Below are 22,463 nucleotides of genomic sequence, written 5' to 3' on the forward strand. Positions count from 1 at the left end.
GTTTTGCAAATAATATGAACAAGTGAAACAAGTCGGATGATGTAAGACAAGCTGGTTTTTATATAATGAGCAACGTACACTCACAAAATCTACATTAAGATAAAATAAGATGTAGGTTTTTTTTTACCAGGAGGAATCCTTAGACATCAAAGGCTTGTAGTAAATATCGTACAAAAAATGATCAAGTCATTTTATGCGCTAACAATAGTCGGGTACCTCGTGTTCGATCATATTTATTTCAATGATGACGATTCTCATCAGATATGAGGGGATCATACTACTTTCTTCTTCTCCCGCCCTGGGTTTGAAAACACCAATTTGAAATCGAGCAAAGGCTGCACTACCACAACGATTATTATCAAAAATGTTCAGACAAATTGAAAGACTTTGCTTTAGATGAAAACATAAGGCCATTAGTACGTTTGTTTTTGGTTTCTTTGTACAAATAATTACTTAAGTACGCGGGCGGTGTTTGGCATCTTCTTCTTTCCAAAGTGAATATGTGTTTATCAGCATTCAACCATAGACTTGTTTTACAATTTGAAACTTCTTTTAAGGCAATGATTGGAACAATCAAAAGCACGGTTGTACTATATTCATAGCAAATATGAAGTGCCCCGCCCCGTTAATGTTTCCCCTTTACCGTGAATTGATTAAAAAATCCCCTCATAAGCTTTGCAGACAATCCATAGCAGGGCTGGTTTTGGTCATATATGACGGTCTTTTCTTCCAAGATAAAACTAGAAAATAAAAAGAGTCAGTTAAAAGCATCCTGGTCCTCAGGGGTTGGGGGAGGGAGAACAAAACTGTAGCTCATTCATAAACCTAGAACAAAATTCTTTCTATTCCGTGATTTAGTTTTTTTTTTTCTTATCCCTGAGGGGTAAGAGTAAAATGTGCTCCGGTCCCGGAAGGAGATTCGGGTGAAGACCAGGAGCATCTGAAACGGCATCTTTGTTGATACAGTGGGTGTCTGGCCCCTGTTTGCCCCAGGGTATACTGCTCACAATGTTTCTTGCTTCACGGTCCCTCTGTCCATCATTTCATTCATGCTTGGAAGGGTTATGAATTGTCTTACCGTTTCAAAAGGAAACAGACAAACTGCTATTCTGTCTGTTCATTTTGATTTGGGGATGAAAACAAACAAATTACTAGAGAGGGATTTGAACCAACGACCTCCGGATTAACGTGCTGACCTCCGGATTAACGTGCCGGTGCTCTGCCAACTGAGCTATCCAGCCCTATGTTGGCGGTCCCCTATTTTGTCAGTATCTTTGTTCAGGGGTGCCAGTCAAAAGCAATAAAACTGTTAACTGCCCTATTATATAGCCAGGGATCACACCCAAATTTATGATACAACCTGGGAAGCGGCAGCCAGTGGTTCACCTTAAGGGGATGCAACTTTTCATCTCAGATTAAAAAAAATTACAAAAAGTAAACTGGCTAAGTACATTTGAAATGATTTTAGTTGAACAAAGAAAAGTTTACTTGAGTGGGGTTTGAACCAACAACCTCCTGATAAACGTACCAGCACTCTACCTACTGAGCTTTATTAGTTGATGTATATTTATTTTGTTAGAAGATAGCTACCTGTTTGTTCCATTCAAACATCAGTTGTATTCTTGTTGTACATTGAAGAGAGTTGTAACATCAATTTCATGCAAAGTATTTTTCAACACATGCAAATAGAAGTCATTGACAAAATTTGTTTTGTTTGAATGCATTTAACACCCTTGTAAAGCTTATTCATAATTATTTGCTATAACCTATTATTTGTATGTTGCATACCTATTTGGCAATGCATGTGTTAACTCCTTTTTAAAATAAGCAAATTTCTTAGATATGTACAGGTATAATTTATTTTGATATATTATTTCAAGTAATCTTTTCATTCTTCATCACGATCTCCATACAATCAACATCGGAGTCTGACAGGGGTCTGTTCATCAGAGTCTCTGCTTCTTTCAACCCAGACCCCTCAGCTGAGTTTGCCTGAAGTGCCTCCACGTAGCCCTTCCGTTCCTCAGCCCTGTGTCTTGACGACTCTGCGAAGGCATTCATACCAAGGGTTAGTGAGGTCATCTCATCTACGCTGATGTCAGATCCAACACGATGATGACCTTTCACGGAACGCGGGGGTACATCTAGAAGAGTCTGACCAAAATCCTCACTTCGAACGCCCTTCATTTCCTTAGGGGACAGGATAACTTGGGGAGAGGAAGTATCGTCAACGCTCTGTGCTGTAGTTACAGGCGTCTTAGGGAGCCCATCTGCTGCTACCACTGTCACATTGTTTACACACTGCGTAGCATCTTCTTTAAGTTGCAACTCCTTCAGAGCAGCTGGCGCCACAGCTTGTGCATTATCGTTCTCAACCATGGTGTTTGCACTATCATTGCACCTGACCCAATCATCCACGGACTGTTTGTTGCTAGTTGTCCCACTGGAGTCATCTGGGGCCTCGGGCTCGACTAGCGACACAATGGGCCGGCGTTTCTGAAAACTGTTTTTCTCCGGCAGATTGGTGGAGTCTTCGTCATTGTGCTTGCAGTAGACGCTGACACCATCTGAATGAGATCCTCTCACATCTTTGCAGTGAAGACTGTCTACTTTATTATGGACATTTTCCCCTGTTGCAAATTTCTCATGGGGTTCTGTGTCGGTGCTACATTGAAGTGCATCATTTACTGCTATTTTATTTCCAATATCCATTGCACTTTGATCACCTTCCTTGGATTTCACCAGCTCCGAGGAGTCTTTTACGGTTGAAATTTGAAAGGGAGGTTTTCTTGTCGCGCCATCCTTGACTGATTCTATTTGAGCATCCTTTGCCCCCTTGCTTGTCCAATCATGCCTTACATTCTCGGTAGGGCTGACATTTTGGCAGCTGCTATGACGACCTTCTAAGTCGTGGCCACCTCGGTTACCAATCATCCAGCCTTCAATGCCCTGCCGGGGTGGCTCAGCTTCATCAACAGAGGGCGCTCTTATTAACAGCAGTGGCTGGCTCTTGTCCATCGTGTCTGTACGCCTCAATCTGCCTCGGTCGAAATGCTGGATGGAATACTGCAGAGAAAAGACCAGAGTAAATAAAAAACACATGAGAGGCAACTTGTGGTAATCAGTGGGATTTAAAATGACAGGAGTGAGTTTTAAAATACCACTAAGCGATTATTTGTTTATGCCAGCTTGACATGAAAGTTGAAACGCCAATGCTTTTTTAGGGATATATTACACATCGTTGAGATCACTTTCTTTGTCTAGTGACATGCCACCTGCCAAGGGAAAGCTAATTTTAACCTAAGAATGCTTTGGCCCCCACCTGGTTGGGATGTCAGGAGATACTGGCTACCTGGGTTCTTTTCCCCTTTCGCCATGTCGGCAATAAAACATGACATTATTAACATCTTAAAGGCAGTGGTCACTATTAATAATTACTCAAAACAATTATTAGCATAAAACCTTACTTAGTAACAAGTAATGGAGAGAGGTTGATAGTATACTATGTAAAACATTGTGAGAAACGGCTCCCTCTGAAGTGACGTAGTTTTCAAGAAAGAAGTAATTTTCCACAAATTTGATTTCGAGACCTCAAGTTTAGAATTTGATGTCTTGAAATCAAGCATCTGAAAGCACACAACTTTTGTGACAAGGTTTTTTTTCTATTTCATACATGTAGTTATCTCGCAACTCCGACGACCAACTGAGCTCAAATTTTCACAGGTTGGTAATTTATGCATATGTTGAGATGAGAAGACTTGTCTTAGACAATTACCAATAGTGTCCACTGTCTTTAAAGGGAATGTATACGCTTAGTAACCACTCTTACAATTAATGGCAGAAGGCTGCGTACATCAGCCTAAGAATAAACCATTTTGAGAAACATTTGTTAGACAAAAATAAACTTAAAGCAAATGTTACACAAGAAAGATTCAAAGAAATGAGTCTTTAAAAGTGCCTTGAATGTCTCAAAGGAGTCAGCAAAGCAGATATCAAGAGGTAAGTGGTTCCATAAAGAAGGTGCAATGTACAAGTGGAATGCTCTTTGACCATAGAATTGAGTTGAAAGGGCAGTTTGAGTCAGTAGGGATCGCCCCGCAGAGCGAAGAGGACGAACAGGAATGTACTTATTTATAAGGTCAAATTTATAGACAGAGATAGGCCATGAAGAGCTTTGAAGTTATAAGGTTTAATATACAAGAATTAATTATACATGTACGTAAATAATAACAAATTCTTAATAGCTTTACAATAGTGCCCTGGTCATAGGACATACATGTAGCATCCCTTTACTGTTTCTCAGCTCCCTTGGGAGTATACAGCCTGCCCAATTTACCTCTGCACGAGTGACGACCTTTCATCTTGACAATGCAGGCCACACTTAAACAATGGTATTTCAGTCCATTTTATTGGTCTTTTTCAAAAGTGTTAATTACATGTATGTTAACTATGTGTAATAATGAAATGATGGTAGAAAGCTTCCCTTCAAGTTTAACCTGCTTAGTGTCATAGTTTTTGAGAAATTAGTAACACAATTTTCACACAAACAAAATTCTTATCTCGGTGAGATGACAATTACATGTATTTACAATGTAGCATGCATATTTGTACAACAGATAACGAGTAATGTGGAGAGGTTGATAGTATAAACCTTGTGAGAAACAGCTCCCTCAGAAGTGACACGTAGTTTTTGAGAAAGAAGTAATTTTCCACGAATTTGATTTTGAGACCTCAGATTTAGAATTTGAGGTCTCAAAATCAAGCATCTGAAAGCACACAACTTCGTGTGACCATGGTGCGACAAGGGTGTTTTTTTTTCCCGTTCATTCATATCTACATGTAGCAACTTCGACGACCGATTGAGCTCAACCCAACTCTCTTCTCAAAACAAAACAAAATGTGGTAAGATCCACTAAATGTTTATGGCAGGCATGCATTTTATTCACCCTACTAAAAACTAATTGGCAAGGTTCGAACCCTACTCTCTAGTTAAAAAATACACACGAAACTCTCCACAATGTGAATGACCAGGTGACAATCCTACCTCATGTACCCTCCCACCACCAACACTTATATACCTCAGCGGGTCAAGCATAGCCTGATGCCAGCTAAGGTTTTTCTGAATGTCAAATTTCCCAACTCTCGGACAAGTCTATGGCAAACAGTCATTCAGCATGAAACTTTGCAGAAAGTGCACCGCTACATGTTTGACCAGGTGCGGTTGCTCACATGAAGGTAGGGGAATGCACACATTGTGCTTCATGTCAAGTTTAAAGACCACATTGTGAGTGGGTGTCGGAGAATAACACTCCAAGCTGTTACCATTCATGTATGACAGATTAAATGTGAGGCTGTAAAACTTAAAAGGAAATCTGCAAAACTGAGGGAAGACATTCAAATCAGGGTACATGTAAATGCCAAAATGCTTTGAACAAGAGCGCACAAAGATACATGTAGTGTTTTATTCAGTTTGGATAGTCTTTGACAATTACCAAGGTGTCCAGTGCGTTCAAATACAAATTATAGGCCTATGGTTAGGATAATTTTTCATCTAGAACTTTTTAATCTCAGAAATGATTAATGCATAAACATTGGTACATGTATTTCTAATCTTACCAATGTTATGCACACCCTTTAACTTGTAAAGAAAGTATTAACCTTAGGCACGTATTTTTGAATTTGCGACAATTAGCAAATGCGAGCGTCAAATAACAAATATATTTCCGTATACATACAGTCAATTATCATAACCGACTATTTCTAGTCATCAAAAAATTAACCACTTGGTTGGCTGAGACAGATACTCATTTAATAGAAAAAGAAATCATTTTGAATTATATTTCTTTATATTGTTTATAATGACATCAAGGACTGACTTGGCCTGGGGGAGAGGGGGGGGGGGGGAATAACCCTTGAGTCACGGCCAGTACGATACTATTTCCCAACCCAGTCATTAATTTCCACTTAGGTTAATGAATTGTGTTTCCACTGTCAACAACTGCCAGAGCAATGACCGGCTAGTCCGACCAGTAGAGCCGATTAAAAAAAGAAGAAGAAAATAGTAAACCACTGGGGGATAAAAAGGAAAAAAATAATAACTCCGGGTACTGCCCCTCAAGCATCGTCGGAGCAATTCACTTCCCTCCCTTTGGTCGGCAAGTCGATCGTGCGTACAAATTCCGACGATATCTATGTTGTCGCCACACAGCTGAAATATTTTCCGTCCCTGTCCACTTTTATCACCAACTGCGTGTTTGATGATGTTGTTTTAAGCAAGGTTCAACAGACTTTTCATGGCTCATTAAGCACGCACTATGCCGCTGCACAGTTACTTAAAAAGTAATTGTACACTCGGCTCAGCACAACAGAGGTATTAAGTGTGTGTTTGTAATCAATGAGTCCCACCATTACATCACGCCCTTCTTCTCAGATTTCATTCTTTTCATACATAAAGTGTGGTCTATTTCATGAGGCGTTCAATCAAACTGTTGGGGGGGGGGAGAAGGGGCAGAGGTTGCAAGACCAGAGGGAAAGACAAAAGCAAAACTAAGAAGTGAATTTTGTGTTTGATAGTATTAGTTTTTAGTTTGTCTCGTTCCATTTTAGGATTTGACATTTTTGCAATTGTAGTCTTGACAAATTCACAGCAGAATCGTTTTAGCATATACACCAGTTCATGCAGGCTTTGAGTCTAATCTCAAGGCTAAGAGCAGTGCTATTGGAAAATCTTAAAGTCACTGGGAAACTTTTGAAGGGGCACCAAGGCTAAGACCATTGTAGGACATTGGGACATTGGAGGCTAGGGGCCCTACACGTAGCTGTGGCCCGTGTGCAACTCCAGACCATGTAATAACCATGGCATTTTGGATGGAAGGCAGTTGCTGCTCAACAAGGCGTTGTTATGAATCATTGCTAATGAACTTGCTCAGCATACCAATTTAGTGAAGTTGTAGCTGTATTTGTGTCATCCCACAGCAGCAGGCAATGGCAGGGGATCAACTCCCAAAAGGTGGGAGGGAGGGAGGGAGGGGAGGGGAGGGGTCGTAATACAGCACTTCAAAGTATTGACAAAATGGGACTTCGACCTTTTTGTTCAAATACATGTTTAGATAGCTTGGTGGAATGTGTGTCGGGGGGGGGGGGGATAGCTTAAGTTTCAAAGCTGAGGGCAGTGGCCAACTGAACCCTTGTCAGCTCCCCTTGCCACTAACGATAACAACATCATATTGTGACAGTACATTTACAAACATGTGTCACTGCAAAGTTCTTTAAATGGTGCATAAAATACAAGGAAAACTGTGTTTTCCTTTCGCAAGGCAAATCTGTGAGCCAAACAGCTTTTCACGGAGTGTGAAACCGGATCCACTTTTAAGAAAACTTATTTGCCGAGCGAACGAGGCGATTGAACCAATCCCAGGCAATGTGTATAAACTGTAACTGCAGCTATGTCAACAGATTTTGTTTCCATTTTCACAATTGTAGGTCCTTTGACAACAACAACCAAAAAGTATGGTTCAGACTCTTTTGTCTGACAGAAGCCATTGCCTCCTGCCATTTAGGAAATCTAACTTTATAGCAATGTTGTCTACTTTGAGTGGAAATGTGACATTAAAGGAAAGAGGCAAACATCATGAATGAAATTGCTGACAGCATTCCTTAATCTGGGTACTTTGTATCTCTTGAATAAACAGATGAAACCTTAACTGCAAGCACCAAAAGAACAAAACTAAAACACACACTACTGTAGTTAAAGCCAAGTGTGCTGGCTGGGACAAATTGAGTGCCTGGAATTTTAAGGTTAGTGAAATCAAAGGAGTAAAGAAGCTGACAAGGAATTGTGGCCAACTTGCTATTTTTTTTTAACATAAATTTTGAAGGTGATGCCTGCAGTCCACTTTAACAAATGGTGAATCCTTCCTTGTCCAGAATTCAATTCGATTTTGGAAAATCAATTCATTGTGGGTCTGTGAATACTATGTACATGTATGTACAATAAATACATGTAAGCGTTTACAGTTTATTTCGTCATTGGTTTTGGGAAAGAGCCAATTCAATTTCCATCATCTAGTAGTTGTCATATAAACATGTCAACATCGCAACCAGTGAAACTTCATCAGCCTACAGTACAATGTCCCAATTTAGTCTCTTTAGCACAGCTAACAACCAGAGGTTTTACAGGAAATTTTGTATGGCAAGAAATTAAGAAGCAGCAGAAGATCAGCAAGAAACCTAACATCAGAAGAAAACAAATCTGAACAAAATCACAGCCCACACATTATAACGCGAGGTTAACAAACTTACTTCAATTTTTGTGGGTGTCGATATGCAGGGAGCGTTTTATCAAGGGTTTATTGAACACTTCTCAGCCAGAATATCCAGGGAGTTAGGGTTTAGGGTCAGTACCGGACAGATCTGGGTGACTGAACCTTAATCAATCTGTATTCTTACACCTACATACAATCAAAGTACTGTCACCATCACTGCATTATTGCTCAGGAAGTTTATTGCTCGCCTTAAAGCCATTGGACACTTTCGGAACAGAAAACAAATTACTTGGTGTAATATTATTCTCTTGTAATATTATTCCATGAAATGCTTTACTTTTTGAGAAAACATTAAAACAATATCAATTCTCGATATCGAGAATAACACATTTATTTTAAACACTTGTCATGACACGGCGAAACGTGCGAAAAACAAGGGTGGGTTTTCCCATTATTTTCTCCCGACTCCAATGACCAGTAGAGCCTAAATTTTCACAGGTTTGTTATTTCATAAGTTGTGATACACAAAGTGTTGGCCTAGGAAAAACTGTTTACCGAAAGTGTTCAATGGCTTTAAAATAAAATTCACAAGCTTTTTTTTTTTCTTGATTCCTTTTTTTGATTTAGAAACCGATTTGAGGCAAATTCAGCATGACGGGATTGCACCTCCAGCAAAGACAGGAGAAACTCTTCTTCTTTTCAACACCCAAAGACAAACAGACAGCGCCAGATAGAGTGAGGGAGAGCGATGTTTCCAATTATGAGACTGACCAAATTTGACACACAGAGAAGCCTAATAGAGAAGAACTTATAGCCTCTGTGGATGCAAGCCTCACAGACATTCATGCGTTCCTAATGTCAGCAAGTATTAAAACCTTATCAAAGGCCCGTCCAAATAAAAACATAGAACCCTTTTGAAATCTTGTTGAATACAACAAGGCAGTAAGAGAAAATCGCCCCTCTGTCTTTTTGTGAAGGGGGGGGGGAAGAATGTATTTTTATGGAATGTGAAAATAACCGAAAGAGGGGGGGGGGGGGGTGCATGAGCGAGACGAAAGATAATTCGCTGAATAGGATTTGCTGGCAAATTGTGCCTCCGAGGCTTTTACACAGCCTGTCGATGCACAATTTATTGCAGATTTTCTGTTTAAAGGCAGTCTTAACTAATTATATCAGCATTGCTTCAGGCGGGCAGGGTACAAAAAGAAGTCAATTTAAGGTGTGTGTGTGTGTGTTGTGGGGGGGGGGTGGGCATTGGGAGAGGGAGAGGGTGAAATCCTGGTTAGTTTACTTGTCGCTTTGTAGGGGAAAGTTACTAATACACTGTGCGGTCAAGCCGGGCAATGGAATTATAGGCTTAAAGGTAGTGATCGGTAAAGATAAAAAATCATTACATTACGACTAATATTATTGATCATTTCGGTTTTTACGCAATACACCAATGTGTGACAAGCACTGTATACTCAGTATGGAATCCTACTTTAAAAAAATGTAGGAGAGAAATTCAAAGGCAACATGTACTTGCGCAAAATTCGAAACCCAGAGCCTGGTATTCATTAGCAGATACCTTAGCTGCTAGACCAGTGAACATGTACATGTACATTACATACCCGATGACATGTACAAAGTGACTCATCTTGAATAAGCTACAGTACTTTTCAACTCCAACTCCCTTGGCCATTTTGCTAGCGTGTGACCTCAATCTTGAAATGTTCGCCCTCTCTTTTCTTTCTTTCATTATTTCATTTCCTTGTAACTATGATGACCAATTGCGGCAACATTTTCACAGGTTTGCTATTTACATGTATGCTGATTGTTGGGATAGTACACCAAGTGACAGACTGAATAGTCTTTTCAGTCAAGTCCTTGATTGTCTTTCATACATTGTTTGCTCAGTCATTTATTTCAAAGTTTTCATTCACTTTTAACTCACATAACTTCAACAAATTTCAATCGGGAACAGAATCTATTATACTACAATGTCATGCTTCAAAGGCAGTGGACACTATTAGTAATTTACTTAAAATAATTATTAGCATAAAACCTTACTTGGTAACGAGTAACGGGGAGAGAGGTTGATAGTATAAAACATTGTGAGAAATGGCTACCTCTGAAGTGGAGTAGTTTTCGAGAAAGCAGTAATTTTCCGCGAGTTTGATTTTGAGACCTCAGAATTAGATTTTGAGGTCACGAAGCAAATGAAAGCACACAACTTCATGTGACAAGGGTAAGTTTTCTTTCATTATTATTTCCCAACTTTGACGGTCAATTGAGCTCAATTTTTCACAGGTTTGAAAGTAATTGCATAATATATGTTGAGATACACCAAGTGAGAAGATTGGTCTTTGACAATTACCATAGTGCCAGTGGCTTTAACCTAATGCTGTCACTTGACTGAAACAAGTTATTAAGTAGAATGATAAATGACCTAAGTATTGGGTCCAAATTGGCAAAATAAATCGGAAGAGCAAACGGACCATAGAAAAACCCTCAGGAAAATATTCCTGCTCATCAAGTATCCCGACCCCAAACATGTATAAATCATCATGAACGTACATGAAGCTCTATTTAGTTAAACCATTGCAAATACATGTAATAAAACATTATTTTAAAACTAAGCATAGTACTTGACCACATCATTTTTGTTACTTTGGTTTTAAAAACATCAAATGGTTTTAAAAACATCAAATGGCTTACATTGTCTATGGAACATCCATGCTTTATCAAACAAGTGTGCGCATTGTGCAGACAATCATGCACATTGTGCAGACAATCGTTCCCATCATGCATCACTATATCCTGAACAAGAATTTGTACAAGCTTATCAGCCCATCCCAGCGCTCTTGGATGAGATCGGTGGGGCCAAGCGAAATCTGTTTAACAAAACCTTTCTCCCTGAATCATTTGGCATGTTTGGTACAGCAGTACTGTCTTTAGTCTGGGGGCATCCAATTGTTAGTGTGCACATGAGACCAATCAAGTCACTGTGCCAGACTTTCAAAATCTCTGACTACAGCATTTACAATCAGACAACACAGAAGTTCTTATGCGCATCACTTGTGGTGGATACCGGATAAGTGTTCTTATTATTATCAGGGGAACTTCGGCAATTAAAATTTATCACAGACTTTTTATCACAGACTTTTCCTTAACTATTTGTTATAAATATTGTATTACCCAAAGAGTTTAAATAAATAAAAATAAATAAATGAAGAAACGTTGACTATAAGTTCGCACTATTCAATTTTTGCCTCGAGAAATGGAAGCAAGATTTCACCAAGTGTTTGTATACATTCTGAGTGTACTGACCTCTTCAATCAATTTCATTATTTCAATTTAGGGGTGAACAAAGAATTTAGCATAATCCCTGACATTGCAGCAGTTGTATGACTTCTGCCTTGCGCCAGTTTTTGGTACCATTGTCATCAAGTTTCCCTTTAAACCAGTAACTTGAGAGCAAGACAGCAACTGACGCGACACACCAAGTCCAAATGTAATAATCTAAACCGTGCAATTCACCAACCATTATGAGCTCCTTGCCCTTCGACAATAAGCATTTTCAAGTTGTACACCCATCGTTCCTATGTACGTATCTCTTGGGGTTGTGTTTAATTATGAAGTGTGACTTTGATTTTGAAAAAAAAGGTGAAATATTCAATAAAAGAACTGTCCATCAAAAGTGAAGCAGCACAAAGGAAACAGACGTATTCATCACTTTTTATTAAGCTATTATGTTGCAAAAGCTCTTTGGGGCTAAAATTGAATTATTCAAAGGGGTAAACAAAAATGGTGTATAGTGACACTGCTTGTAATGAATGCTGGAGTGAATGCTTAAAATTTGAAATGCTGAAACTATGAGCAATGGTGTGAGGCAAGTTTTCATTAACTGCAGAAAGAGACATCATTTACTCAAACACAATTGCATTTTGCACAGGGGTGCCATGGCCTTGCTGATCGCGGTCAGGTCCCAAAATTGCTCAATCAGTTTTCTACTAAGCAAAACTAATGGGAAACCATTCACAAATGGCACATGTGGCATGGTAATTTAGCTGGTTACCTAATTTTGGAGAGCAAAATGTTTTTGCGCTTGAGCATGTCATGGCAGAATGGCTAAATGCACTAGACTCAAGCTCTGGTGTTACATGTACATGTGCAATGTACATGTACATGTTGTACATGATACACGCAAGTACATGTATGAACTTGGCAGTGCAATAAAGGACCGCCGGATCGGTCCATTTTCGCATGGCCACGACCATGCCAGTTTCAAACGGCCAGTCGATACATCATGGCCTTTATTCACTTAATCGAGGACAAAAAAAGAAGAAGATTTAAATCATCATTACAATTTGACCTATATGGGGATTTAAAACTAATGTACGCAGCGCTTTTCTTTAAACGCACACTTAAGATCCGCATTTGGCGTCCCATTTAAACTAGGCTAATAAAGTTTAGATTGATTTCTTTAGACATTTCCTCCCCCGGGTCTGTCTTCAAAACCATGGGAAAATTTTCCTAAAATTTAATTAAAAATATCCAAACCGAGTGGAACATAATACTTCATATTACATGTACTTGAGTGTACATTTAGAAGACACAATACATACATAACAGATGAGGTTTATGGACTTGTATACTCTTTTTCCTCCCTTGTGTGTATTAAGGACACTTCTTTAAAGCAACACGTTGCCTTGGATCGGACGAGTTGGTCTAACAAAAGCATTTGAAACCATTTGTTATAAAATGCATATGGTTGGAAAGATGTTTTAAAAATAGAAAACAATGATCCACACAATTTTGCCTCGAAATTGCGTGGTTTTCCTTTTGCTTTGGCGTGTAACACGTTCGGCCATTTATGGGAGTCAAAAATTTGACTCCCATAAATGGCCGACCGTGTTAGTCGACGAGGTAAAAGGAAACCGTGCAATTTCGAGGCATGTTTGTGTGGATCATTGTATTCTACTTTTTAAACATCTTTCCAACCATATTCATTTTATAACTAACGGTTACAAATGCTTTTCAAAGATCAACTCGACCGGTCCAAGGCAACGTTTTCCGACGTATTCCTTAGATACGCCTCTAGCAATTTAGAAGACCAGAAAGATATTTTTTTGGGGGGGAAATTAAGATTGGAAGTTTCAAAAACTTCTTCATATACAAATCTGTGATTACCTGTGATTTATACTCCAAAGAAGTTGAGAAAGTTTCGGAAATGCTTTTGAAGGCAAAGGCTGCTAAATGCACTTACATTATAAGGTGATTCAAAAGCTTAAAGGTTGCCTTGGACCGGTCGAGTTGGTCTTCAAAGCGTTTGAAACCGTTCGTTATAAAATGCATATAATGGTTAGAAAGATGTTTTCAAAGTAGAAAACAATGATCCACACACATTTGCCTTGAAATTGCGTGGTTTTCCTTTTACTTTGCGAACTGACACGGTCGGCCATTTATGGGAGTCAAATAAATGGCCGACCGTGTTTGTCGACGAGGTTAAAGGAAAACCACGCAATTTCGAGTGATACTCGTGTGGATCATTATATTCTTCTTTTAAACTATCTTTCTAATCATATGCATTTTATAACAACGGTTACAAACGCTTTTCAAAGACCAACTCGACCGATCCAAGGCAACGTGTATGTTTCAGGCCCGATAGATGGAGTAGCCCGGCACTTTGAAACTTCGCATACTGTAAATGGCTGCTGGTATATAAATGTCCAGTTGTCTTTGTTGCGATATCACAGCCAGCAGCATAAAGATTTTGTTTCCCATTGTGCCAGCAACTTTGTGAGCCGCTGTAAAAGTACATTCCGTAGCCTTCACAGGATCTTCACAAAGAGCGTTCTGTAATAGGTATACCCTCACAAATACAAATAGGCCCAACTATAACCTAGAGGACACAAGTGTCCACTGTCTAAAGGCCCGGTCCCACTGCAGCGATAACGAGAACGATTACGATAATGACGCCAAGATAACGCATTCTATTTGTTGAATGAGCATGTGCGTATTCTGCAGGGAGCAATTCAACCAATAGAATGCATTCTTTTTGCGCCTTGATCGTTATCAGTATCGTTATCGCTGCAGTGTGACTCGGCCTTTAGGCGCCACACCTCAATCCTCATTAAGCTGAGAAACAGGCTTCTAGAAATACATGGGTAGGAAAGACTCTTTGATCTGGTAAATCCTTGAAGTTGGGCTACATCTTGTAGCCTAATGGACCTCGAGCTACATGAAGGTCTTTAAGAGGAACCATGCCACTGTGTAAGAGTGTTAAAGAGTGTTGCTTTCTGTAGTGCATCTACCCCCACAATCTCACCTAAAGGTCTCTTTTGTGTTGATCACTGTTCTCAGGCTACATCCTGTAGCCTTAGATCTTAAGGGTCTTTCACAAGATCCATGTTGTTCCCAAGAGGCCATGTATAGCAGATCTGCTCTTAAAGTTGTGGCAAACGTCACCTACATGTACTAGAGACATTTCTGCAGCGCCTTTTGAATTTTCGCCTTTTGAATTGTGCAATATGCTACAACCGCCACAGGGATAACCCTTTATCTCTGCCGAAATCAACAAACTTTTTTGGACCAAGTCCTTGTACCTTAATGTCTCTTCCGAAGCTATCCTTACATCACCCAAAGCAACTTTTGCCACTAAGATGACACATCTTATAGACCTTTTCCAAGACTACATCATCCGGCGTCTATGTTCTTTAACTTGATCAGTCTGAATGTTGAAACCCAAGATGATCTTGACCTGGTCTGTGTCTCTCATTTTTTTCTTTAGTTTCTTCGGTGATTATTTTAAAGTAGCAATAATTGAAATCTGCTTTAAACTCAAAGTGTACAGAATGCATCTTAGTTGAAATACAAAGTGTCAGTTTGTTTCCACCCAAAGTAAATAAATAATTGTTTGTATAATAAATAAAAAGGATGAGTGTAAATCTCAAACCCCAACTCCATCAAAACAGTAATGTTTTCAGTTGATTTGTGACCGAGCTCTCAGTAGAACTTGAACGTTTTGGAAGGGAAATGTGTTTGGAGAGGAACTGCATGTACGTTAAACAAACATATATATATATATATATCAAAGTCTTATATAGCGCACGTATCTACCAAACAAGGTACTCAAGGCGCTGAGTATATATACAAACTTTCAGAAAGATAGGTTATTGCAGTGATGAATTCTGAGACCCAATTATTTAGCACCTTATAAGGGTTTACAAGGTGCTACGGCGCATTAAGCAGCCACAACCAGGAACACCGGGGCAAACCCCTACTCTTTTCGATAAGTGCACTGGGTTCTTTTACATGCGTTACACAACACATGGGACCAACGGCTTTACGTCCCATCCGAAGGACAAGCAATGGTTAAGTATCTTGCTCAAGGACACAGTGTCATGGCTGGGGATTCGAACCCACACTCTGCTGATCAGAAACACCAGAGTTTGAATTCAGTGCTCTTAACCGCTCGGCCACGACACTTCCAACATGAGTTGAATAACATGATAAAAGAGTTTCATTCCAATAAAGAATGGGAAATAGCCAGACTAAGTGAGTGAGAGAACTATCGCTGCAGAGGGCTATTGATTTTTACTGATAATGTCTCGCACGGACACACATTAGTCACATTATGAGACAAAGTTCTGCCTCGAGGGGAACCATAGGTTCGATGTCCCCAAACTCTAGCATGGGGTGACGAGTGGAAGGGAGGGGATCCAATATGAACTCTCTTCTACAGCACGTGCAGCAACTACGATTTAAGTTTGGTCGGGACTGACCACGAGGTGGCGGGGTCTGCCGAGTGCAGAGGAGTGCCCGGTCTTTCGGGTTGTACTTGATTAAAATCTGACGGCGTGGCGGTCGGTCGTTCGTCACTGTATTGCAACTAATCAAAGGGCAGGCCCTGGGTCACAACCATGCATTAGCTCCCACTCTTCGGCTTATTATGGGAACATTGCCATCTGTCTAATTGAATGAACGCTATTCAGCGAGAAGATCTCACAATTGGATTGTGCAGAGGACTGGGACTGGGGCTTGGGTGGGGGTTGTAGGGGACGTGCACTCGGCCGTCGGCCTTGATTGGTCAAACAGATTATTTTGTCAACAGACTCTGACTGACATTTCAGATGCGCTGTTTTGTCTTTACTGATGATGCATGGGAGGCAACAGATACATTGTGTTGCTTGTACTAAGCGTAAACATTACTCATTTATTTGTTTGATTACACATCCTACAGCACATTAAGTGCAAATAATAAGATGGATTCAAAATACGAAGAAACGCTCAGTTTTAGCTTCGAAGAAAAACCTTTAAGGGGGAAATTCCCAATCAGGTGGGGACTAAAAACCCAATCCATATACAACATTTGGATGAGTCTTTGGTCTGAGGTGGGATTCGAACCGAGTCCACAGAGGTGAATTAGGCAGGAAAAGAAACCACCGGGCCAACCTTATCCCTACCCCCACATGTACGATGTAGAGGTACATATATGTGTACTTGATTATTATTGTAAGATCTTTAATCCCTCATAAAGACCAAAATAATATTGGAAATGCAAACATTGTTATTCGTACCCACTAGTAATTTAAACTGGCCCCTTGTCTCTGGAACACACTCCACGGTCTAATGGTTAAGCAATCTCCTTTCAGAAGAATTCAGGGCCAGAACAGGAGACGTTATCATTGTAAATCAACATTCGCCCTTACTGTCGTAACGATAACTCTGTCAGTCTGTGGTAATCACTTTCTATATTTTGAGCTGTGAATACGCACAAAGAGGCCTTGCACCTTGGGTGCACTCTGGTCTATAATGCCTACTTGATTGAAAAACCACACTATTGCTCTTCCTTGAAAGCAAGATTGCCCATCCAAAAGGAAGTCTTCTTTGCTTGAAAGCTTTTAAGGGTCAAATTTCATCGGTGAGAACTTGCCCCACTTTCTTATATTCTTTGCATCTCCAGAGAAATGCCCTAATATATTAGGGCATTTCTCTGGAGCAAACAATTTGGGACTGATGAGCTCATACTGTACATAGAATAGAGTTTAATTACTTTGCACACATTGACACCGATATGAAAATCGTCCTCGTCTAAATCGATTGCAGAGGTTGAATAACATTTTACAATAAAATTTGTTTGTTACTTAGTAGGCACTAAAGCAAATCTACAATTTGAAAACAACTTCTGGTACATACATGTATACTACATGTGTATGTAGCAGTGATACTGTATCATTGAATAGCTTGCCCAGAACCATGTTTGAAGGATATTACATGTACTACATATTAATTTTAGTTTTTACCCATACACCGATGTGTGTTAGCACTGTATACTCAGTACTTTCCCGAGTCCTGTGAAAAAATATCACAGGCATGTTACTCGGGTGGGATTCGAACCCACGACCCTTGCAATTCTAGAGCAGTGTCTTACCAACTAGACTACCGAGGTTGCCCGGCAGCTAGAGGCAGTTCGAATCCTATGTTTTGGCAGCGGGTACCGCAACGATATAATAGATGTTAAATTTGCATCGGGGATAAAGAATATGTACTACATAGTAACAATTTCTGCCTTTGGACAAATTCCAATTTGGGTGACCGCTCCTGATCAAACAGCACTAACAAGTCTGTGTACCAGAATTGATTCAAATTTATTTCTCCAATTGCTTATTAAGAAATCCTAACTTGGTCAAAGAGGGGACTTTTCCAAACTTGGGATATGGCTGCTGTGGTTTGGTCTCCAGCTTCAGTGTGAAACAGACGCCAGAGTCTGGAGCCCAGACCCCAGCTTTGAACCCTGAGCTCAAGCCTGGAGCCCTTAGCCCCAGAGCCCCGACACATGCCTAAGCGCAGAGCCAGGAGCCCAAGACCCATGAACCGAGACCCTAGCCTGGACCCCTGAGCTCAAGCCTGGAGCCCTTAGCCCCAGAACCCCGACACATGCCCAAGCGCAGAGCCAGGAGCCCAAGACCCATGAACCGAGACCCCAGCCTGGACCCCTGAGCTCAAGCCTGGAGCCCTTAGCCCTGACACATGCCTAAGCGCAGAGCCAGGAGCCCAAGACCCATGAACCAAGAGCCCGGAACCCAGAGCCAGCAGCCTGTAGCAAGGAGCTCAGAGCCCATAACCCAGAGTTATAGAAATGGAGCCAGGGGTAGCCCAGACCCCAGGTTTAGAAAAAGTTCTCAGGACACTCATTCCTAAAGGTGTACTTGTATAAATTACTCATCCACTAAAACCTTCGGGGCCATTTCTGGTCAACTGGTCATCATTACAAAAACTGCTTCATTGATCCATGTCAGGTCACTTTGATAATAATCACTTTTGACAATATCATTACTATGCCAGAAGGTATTTATGCAAGTGGGTCATACACTGCACATGACTCAACTCAATACTTTTATTAAGCACACGATGCCACCTCCTGCGCAGACACTGAGTAATGACATACTTCATACCTCAAAGACAAATTAAATCAGTCTTCCTGCACATGTCTTGGCGCTTGTGGAACTGGGTTACAAAAGTTTCTCTTACTTCGATTACAGTCTTGTAAGTTGCCATAAGTGAATTCTAGCCCAGTTAACATTTTGAACCATAAGCCCTGGGGTCTTGCAGATTTACCCCCAAATCCATGGGTGTAATGGCCGAGTGGTTTAGAACATCAAAATAGAGCATAAAATTCAAGTTCTGGTGGTTTAGTCATCAGGAAGTAGGTTCGAATCCCAATCATGACACTTGTGTCCATGAGCAAGACACTTCACTATAAAATAGTTGTTTTTATCCACTCAGGGGTATAAATGGGCACCTGCCTGGGTAGGGCTTAATAGGAGACTTTCCAACGCTAGGTGGCAGCAGACATACCGGGTAAATTTCCATTGTTTACGTAGTTCTGAACATGCGCATAATTCTGAGAACAATGGATTTACCTGGTAAGTCTGCTGCCCTCTATCGTCCCAGAAAGTCTCCCATTGTGATGGAATAAGCCATTTCAAGAGCCACTAGACTCTACTCCTCAGGGAGCTGAGAAAGATTATAAGAATTTTATTGGCCCAATGACCAGAGGACTGCAGCTTGTTATAGTAAAAAGCGCTACAAATATATAAGAACTACTGTAGTTATGATGTGATCTAAATATGTTTACATTCAAACCGCCCTCTGTTGACAAATACTGTACACGTCATGTTTTGCCGAGCAAAAAGACGTGAGTCATGGTAAGATTGTGTGTACTTTCTAGCTGGCTGCCAAAACACAAAGGTTTTGCCCGGCGGAATGCACACGAATCATGTTATGGATTTCAAGTGACGTCAGAGGTTACATCGTCTATACACATGTACATAAAATACAAAAAAATCAAGACCTGGTCCATGACTAATACCCCCCTGTCACATCACAGATGTCATTCAACCAATTGCTTTCCTTACCTGATGTTTTAGCTGGTCCAATAAGGGCTCGCTCTTGTCCTGCGTTACAGAGCGACGCAACCGCCTGGACTTGTCAAAGTCCCTGACTGACTTGTTCAGCACCTGGAGCTGTTGCATCTCCACACTGCCCGAGGAGAAGAACAGATCCTTCAAGCTGACATGCCTCGGTGATGTACCTGTCAGAGAAACCCAAACAGAACAGAGCAAACAGGTCAAGGGGGTGGATAAGTGACCAAAGCTCCGAGCATATACATGTACGTATGGAAATATTGCAGGATTCTCTGAAAAACAGGACTCGTAGGGATCCCACTTCTTGTAGGGATCACGCTGCCCACTCAAGAAGGGGAAGGAATATTGACAGGTTGAAGCACCGTATCACTTCCCACAACGTCAAGTGCTCATAATTTACATACCTGTATACATTCAGCTGAATGCAAAAATTATTCTTATAGGAAAATCATTGTACAATGTATATTAGGGGGAATTCTGGGTGTAGATTGAGCGTGTTGAGTTTTGCATACATACTGTACACCATACACGTACGCTGAAGTGGACTTTTTAATTTAGGTAGTCACTGCTAACATTTGTATCCTGTAATCAGAGAGATGTACGATGTACATAAAGTACAGTTTTTGCAAACATTAATTTGGCTTATGTGGCATCAAAGGTTACACAATTTAAATGCAATTTGACCCATGGCATCTCTCCAAAAGCAAAACATGCACAACAAGATGGGTGCGCTTTTGACGGTCTTCCAAATCTTTGATGCTCAACTCAATTGCAACAATTTAAATAAACCTACAGTGCATAAAGTTGCGAGAGAATAATGGAAGAAAGTTGTGAGCTTTCAGATGCCTTGCGTTCGAGACCTCAGCTGAGGTCTCGAGTTCAACTCAAATGTAGTGAGAAATTACTTCTTTCTCAAAAACTACACTACTTCAGAGGGGAACCGTTTCTTGCGACACAATGTTTCATCATACCAACAGCTCTCCATTGCTCATTACCAAGTACGTTTTTATGGTAACAATTGTTTCGAATAATTACACATGTACCAATAGTGTCCAGTAGTGCCTTTAAAGAAAGCTTGGTTTACTTTCCCCACTAGAGGGCAGCATGCAAGAGCAGCAGTATAAGGCTGTGTATGAATAAAAGGTAGGGTCATGGATTGGTAATGTACTCCAAAAAATAATGACCATAAAAACTTAATAGGTGAGAAGCACTGCAGTTGCTGATCGTTTCTAGTTTAAGAAAGAAATTACTTCAAAGAAATATGGTTTGGACAATTTTGCTGTCATCTCACTAAACCATGTAAACACGGATGGAATAGACTGATCCATTAAGCTCCGCCCCATTGCCTATTGACCAATCACAAAGCAACGAAAGGTCAACAAAAGGTACAACATGCGTGCACGTATGCTGGGCGCACGCGGCAGATTGTGCAGAAAGGCATTAGAGAGTCTCCAGTGTTCTTGCTCACACGTTCGTCGTGGTCGGAGCCTAATGGATCGGTCTATTGTTGTTCCTGTGAAAAATGATGCACATGTAACAGTTCTTTCCTTTTTCTTTTCTCAGGGTAGAACCTGTATTCAGCTGAAGCTTTCATGTGTGTCTTTTATTGTTCGTTAATTTTGCCTGTAATTCAGATTTACATTGACCAAAAGCTGTGGCCAGAAATAAGCCGTTGTCAATTAGGCCAATGGCAAAAGCCAGGTAATGCTAAAGTCACTTGATTAAGTCAGAAAACTACTCGACACTAAATTTACAGAGAGGATAGAATTGGGGGGGGGGGAGAAATAAACTTTTGGAAATTTGCCCCGTTTGCCTTCTCTCAGATGGATTTCTTTTTAAACTTAACCTTTACAGAATTTAATTTACCCTTATAAATTGTGAACCACGAATCAGTAGAACGGCCGGATAGGGGATTTTGAATGTGCCTGTTTGGGGCTGCAGGGTCATTTTCGGGCATCGTTCAGGCACAAATAAGTCAACCAATGCTTGGCCTATGTCGACAGGGCATCATGGCACACAGTGGGTGGGCGCCGAGCCAACACAAGCTAACAAAATTAAACAGTTTATCACACTTACAGTCTGACAGTAAATGTACATGTAGACTGTAAACCGACCATCATTGCAGCGTGCAGGGCACTTTTAATTGTAACTCTGACCACTCTATCGCGCAATTTTTCACTGACCTAAATCGGGCACGGCCCAACCTCAGCTTTGTGACTAGTGTTATGTAACATCTAATGGTCCTTCAGAAAATAACATTTCTATGGGGAAATTAACACTAGTGGTACAGTATTTCCTACCGAGTGAGTTTTTCCATTACCATTACTTGACATTCAAATATAACTTCTCAAAGATAACAAATAAAGCATATTGTAGAAATATTTACTGTTATGAGGGTCACAGTTAAAATTATAGGCCCAAGATGATGTCAAAACCATGATTTAATGCCTAAAGGGAAGCTAAGGGCATAAGTCATGGTTTTGACATCACTGAGGGCCTACATGTATCATTTTAACTGTGCCCCGATTGTTAAGCAGTCAATATTTGTTTTATTTACCAAAGAATGTAGATTCTTCTAGACACTATGGTAAAAGGTTGCTTGCAAAAAACATCACAGATGTAATTCACATCGTGACAAACTCTACAGGTGTAAATTGGAAGCATACAAATACAATATTTTTAGTGGATTGATGAGCCCCGGGCACAGTTAACTATGGCGTAATCTTGATAGAAAAAGGGGGCCCAGCTATTTTAATGACTCCTTTATTAACCAATCATATTGGAGGAA

At 40.4% G+C, this 22,463-nt stretch overlaps 1 protein-coding gene across 2 annotated transcripts in view; it reads right to left on the reverse strand.

Annotated features, from left to right (window-relative positions):
* Window positions 1-1,543: 1,543 nt before the first annotated feature.
* The window catches only part of LOC117289036 (ankyrin repeat domain-containing protein 27-like), a 67,959-nt gene continuing 47,039 nt past the window's right edge, over window positions 1,544-22,463 (reverse strand). For both annotated transcript variants that reach the window (XM_033769952.1, XM_033769953.1), the window contains exons 23-24: window positions 19,667-19,842; window positions 1,544-3,066 (exon numbers count right to left, since the gene is read on the reverse strand). In XM_033769952.1, coding sequence (XP_033625843.1) covers window positions 1,876-3,066; window positions 19,667-19,842 — 1,367 coding nt within the window. In that variant the 3' untranslated portion in view covers window positions 1,544-1,875. The remainder of the gene's footprint in view (window positions 3,067-19,666; window positions 19,843-22,463) is intronic.

Source organism: Asterias rubens, chromosome 4 (genome assembly GCF_902459465.1).
Source record: "Asterias rubens chromosome 4, eAstRub1.3, whole genome shotgun sequence".
In the NCBI taxonomy this organism is placed as follows: Eukaryota; Metazoa; Echinodermata; class Asteroidea; order Forcipulatida; family Asteriidae; genus Asterias; species Asterias rubens.